We start from the raw sequence: 4614 nt of genomic DNA, 5'->3' as shown, positions 1-4614 counted from the left end.
GTGAGAGAGGGCGCCGGGCCCCGGCCGAAGGTGCTATTTTAAGTTGTGCTAGGGTTGAGGACTTCACGAAATCGTTAAGAAAAATCTTGAGCCGTCCCGTTCCTGTCACCCAGCTTTAAAGAGAAACTGCGACAGGTGCATCTGTGTCACCTGGCGGCTCCCCCACGTGCTCGCAGGTAGTCAGCATCCTGCCGCGAGGACACCCTATGCATCATGCCCTTCTCCCGTGTCCTGGCCACACCTGCGCCACCTGGGACCCCCACGGTGCCCACCAGGCCACACACCCGTGCACACACGACGTCAGTGTCGTACAACTGTGCCTGTCACATCCCCAGAGAACACGATGGACATGACCGGGCCGGCGCTGTGCCGGCTCCTGCCATCGGGACTGGATCTGCGGAAACTCACTGGACCCTCCCGACAACTCGAAGAGGCGGGTCCTAGGAGATCCTCAGTTTTACAGGTGGGGCCGCTGAGGTAAGCTCCCCCCGCTAGTCGGTGGCAGGACTGGAGGCCACGCGCTTACCCACAGCCCGCAGCACCCCCTCCGTGGAGGAGCACGAGCCGCGGGGTGGGGGGGGGGGGGTGGGGGGGGGGCAGACAGCGGCCACCGCAGGCCACCAGCCCCTCACCTGAATGTTGAGCAGAAATGCAGTCTTAGCCTCTTCGAGGACCCTCTGCCTGACCTCGGGGGTCATCTCCAGAGTGTTCATGCGGGAGCGGTAGAGCTGCTTGAACTTGGTGGCGCTGGCGATGCTGGGGAAGGAGAAGAAGTCCACGCCCTCCCCGGAGGCGGGCAGGTCCAGGGCCTTCTGCGCGATCTTCTTGAGGACCTGGCCCCCCGACAGGTCGCCGAGGTAGCGGGTGTAGGCGTGGGCCACCAGCAGCTCTGGCTCCTCGCGCCCCACCTCCTGGAGTCGCTGCACGTAGCGCCGCGTGGCCTGCGTGTAGGGGATGGCCTCCTGCCAGCGGGGGCCGTACCAGAAGGCCATGTCCCGCTCCAGGGCGGCCTTGCGGTGCAGCTCCTCCGGGAAGTAAAGGGGGGCGTATACCGGGTTGTCCTTGTTGCGCTCGATCTCCTCCTCCAGGGCCACGTAGACGTGGTACAGAGAGGCCATCACCAGCTGGAACGGTCAGACGGGCAGGTCAAGCTGCTGGCCGCGTGTGAGAACCCCATCCAGCCCCTTCGCTGCTGCCTTGGGCAGACCCTCGGGACCTCCCCAGGCGGGGCTCCCACCTCCTGCTGGCCCCCCGTACCCTCTGTGCACTGCAGACAGAGGGCGGGTCAGGGGAACATTCAACCATGCGCTTGCTGAACCTAAAAGCCTTTTATTCCACTGGACGAGCATGCAGCCTAACTTACTCCTTATAAAAACCCAACAGAGGAGCTGCTATCCCCGCTTTACAGAAAAGGAAACTAAAGTTTGGAGAGGATAGGAGATGGTGAGACCTCACAGCTAGCAAGAAATGAAACTGGAGTCAGGCCCAGGCGTTGCTAGGAGCCAGCAGAGCTCTGGAGCAAGAGAAGATCTGAAAGAAAGCATTCACGGAGCCTCCCAGCGCCTCTGGACTTTGACCTCTGGGTAACTATCTGTGGGGCCGATTTTCCTTCCCAGAGACCCACTCTGAACTCCACCACCCCCAGAGGCTGGGCTGGGGGGGACCGGCCCAGCATACCTTGGCTTGGGGATCTCCCGTTACACATTAATCCTCTAGTCTGAGTTTGAAGGAGGACAAAGTTTAGATGTTCTGGTTGAGGTTTCCAAGTTATTTCTGAGCCATCAACCTTCTCAATGGGACAGAAAGCCAAGCAGCCTGACCCAAGACAGCCTGGGTTATACAGTGTGCCCACCTGGCTCTAACCTCGGCTCAGCCAATCGTGGGCTATGTGACTTGGGTAAGCCGCTCACCCTCTCCGGGTGATTGAAGGGCTGAGTGTCAAGTCAAGCCTTGGTCCCCTCCCCTGCCAAAGGGGACAATGATGTCCTCAAGGGGGCTGATGTGACACCCAAGGCCAAGTACTAGACACGGGCTGGCCCTTGGCCCTCAGTTCCGAGGCTGTGGTGATAAATGCCCCCTCCATCAGCGGCACCTATGTGAGCGCTGGGTTCTCGCCCGGATCTCCGTGCCTACTTTGAACTCAGTGGCTTAGAGGCAAGATCCAAAGTCCCAGTGGCTGGGGATGGGATACCCCGGCAGCCACCTCCCTGGCTGCCCCCAGCCACAGCCCAACAACTGGGTGTATGCCATCTCTGTGAGAGAGGGAGGAGGAGGACGGGGAGAGGGAGCCAAGACTAGATGCAGAAGTCACAGGAGGTAGCCGAGGGCCCGACCCCCTAGAACAGCATGACACGTGTCACGGAAGCAGGTCTCCGGTCAGAAGCAGGGGGAGGGTGCAGATTGCAAAAGGGAGAGGTGTGAGGAGTCGGCGGATCGAGCTCCCCACCCCAGCACCCTCTGGTCCACCTGAACACACCTCTCCTCACATGATGTCTGAACGCGCGACACCTGCCCGATTGTTCGAGTGCCTGCCTTCTATTTGCACGAATTCCTCAGCCGTGCTGGGAAACAGCAAAATCCGTGCCTAGCAGGGAGCGGGTGCTTAACAAGAGCCCACGGTCACGATCCCACTTCACGGAGGAGATGCCCGCAATCTTACTGCGAGGAAGAGGTTGTGCTCCGGCTCAACCCATGCCACCCCGTGCCTTCAGAGGCACATCAGAATTGGGTCAGGAGCCCCAGATCTGAAGGGAGAGCAGCGTCAGCTGGATGTCAGCCTTTCCCATAGACTCCCGCCAGCGACTTCACCTCTCTGGGCCTGCCCTTCCTCCTCTTCCTTACCCAGAGCTGAAGCACAGATTAGACATGAAGTGCCTAAAATGCCCAGCCCAGAACAGGTGCTCAGTTGACGGCTCTAGGGCCCCAGCCCCTCCACGGCCCTACCTAGCAGCCTGTGAATTCGCTGTGTGACCTTGAGTAGGTCACCTGCCCTCTTGAAGCCTCAATGTCCTCTGCAAAACGATTCCCTTGGACATGCCTGTCTGGTCCCTCAGCATCCCTGGTCCGAATCCCCACTTAAACCACTGGCCTGAGCGCCTCGGACACACTCACACCCGTCACACCCTCCAGCAGGGCTGGTCCCACCGGGCCACGTACCTTAAAGCCTTTTCGGGTCACCTGGCCCTTCTGGAAGTTCTTCATGAACTCGGCATTCTCCGCCTGGACGTGCACCTCCTTGGTGGCCTCCTTCAGGGCCTCTGACAAATCCTCGGGCATGCTGCAGAGGGGAGGGAGGGAGGGTGAACAAGCGTGGCTCTGAGCAGGGGTCTTCCCAACGCTGAGCTCCTGAGGGTGCCGCCTGCCCTATCAGCAGGCCTTCCAGCGGTATCAGGCTTCTCTGCAGAAATCAGTCCAGCCCGCCATCTAATACACAGGCTACATTCCCAACTGCCTCAGGACGCAGCCCCATCAACCCGCTCCAAGTCATTCGACCAACTGCGAAATCCTGGTACCAGTTATTGTTGGGGGGGGAAGGAGGGCTTGCAACGCCGAGGGAGAAGTAGCCCCGGCAGTATGAACATTCATATTTTACATCATAATTGCTCTGATTGACTTTAGACCCAAGATTTAATTCATTAACTCTGTTGAGCTTTCAGATATAAATCCGTTATAATTTTATGCTCATCATAAAAGCGCTTGGGTTAAAAAAAAAACTCTGCAAAACTCTGTTTTACTCAAAGGAAAAGTCCCTTTGTGGGAGTGTTTCTGCCCTATGTCCGTCTCCACCTCCCACGGATTGTCATTTCTCCTTTCTCTCCTGCACCCTTTCCAGAAACATCACCCCTGCTCTGCACGGGCTCATCAAACTCTTGGGAGAAGGGAAGGACACCTGCTAGCTGGGGGCCCTTGGGCTTCTTCCCTCCCTGCACTGTGCAGGCCTCATCTGTAAATGGGGATAGGACAGCCACGGTGGTGTCTTGTTCAGGTACTGGACCGCTAGTAGGAGGAAGACGTGGCCACCAGGGGGCTCTGATAAGAGAGCCAGCCACTGTCACCCAGGCTCCTCGGCAGCCCCGGGGATTCTAGATTAAGCAGAGAGCACCTCCAAGGATATTAAAAAGTCCAAAATAAAATAATAATAATAATAATAATAATAAAAAACATGTATACCATAGAGACACTTCCATCTGGTCACCCACCCGGTGCCAGGGAGCCGGACGTGTAAATCACCTTTCATCCCTCCAACGACCCCACCGGACGAGACCGAAACCCGGCTCCTCCCTCAGTCCAAAGCCCAAGGGACTCAGCGAAGAGGTTTCCCCGCTCTGTCTCAGGGAGGGACTGGAGACGAGAGCCAGGCGGCACGGCAGCGGCTGCCCGCCCGGGAGAGGCTGGCCCCCGCGCCCCGCGCCCCGCGCCCCGCGCCCCGCGCTTGCCTGGCGGGCTGCGGGCGCTCCATGCTGCGGCGCTCGGTGCTGGCTCCGGTGCTGGCTCCGACGTCTCCGGACGCGCAGGAGGACGTACGAGAGTGACGGTGCCGAGCGCGGCCGCGCCGTCCATTTATCCCAGGAGCGGATCACGTGGCGGCGGCCAGCAGCTGATCCCCACATTCGG

The 4614-nt window shown here is 59.3% G+C and overlaps 1 protein-coding gene across 1 annotated transcript in view; it reads right to left on the bottom strand.

Moving 5' to 3' along the window:
• HMOX1 (heme oxygenase 1) overlaps positions 1-4614 on the bottom strand; it is an 8262-nt gene extending 3648 nt beyond the window's left edge. The window contains exons 1-3 of the mRNA XM_040637437.1: positions 4437-4614; positions 3157-3277; positions 633-1124 (exon numbers count right to left, since the gene is read on the bottom strand). Of these exons, the coding sequence (XP_040493371.1) occupies positions 633-1124; positions 3157-3277; positions 4437-4459 (636 nt within the window). The 5' untranslated portion in view covers positions 4460-4614. The remainder of the gene's footprint in view (positions 1-632; positions 1125-3156; positions 3278-4436) is intronic.

This window comes from Ursus maritimus, unplaced genomic scaffold (assembly GCF_017311325.1).
Source record: "Ursus maritimus isolate PB19 unplaced genomic scaffold, ASM1731132v1 scaffold_21, whole genome shotgun sequence".
NCBI classification, from domain to species: domain Eukaryota; kingdom Metazoa; phylum Chordata; class Mammalia; order Carnivora; family Ursidae; genus Ursus; species Ursus maritimus.
Note: the sequence above shows the minus strand (reverse complement) of the source record. Positions and strands in the feature narration are given on the sequence as shown.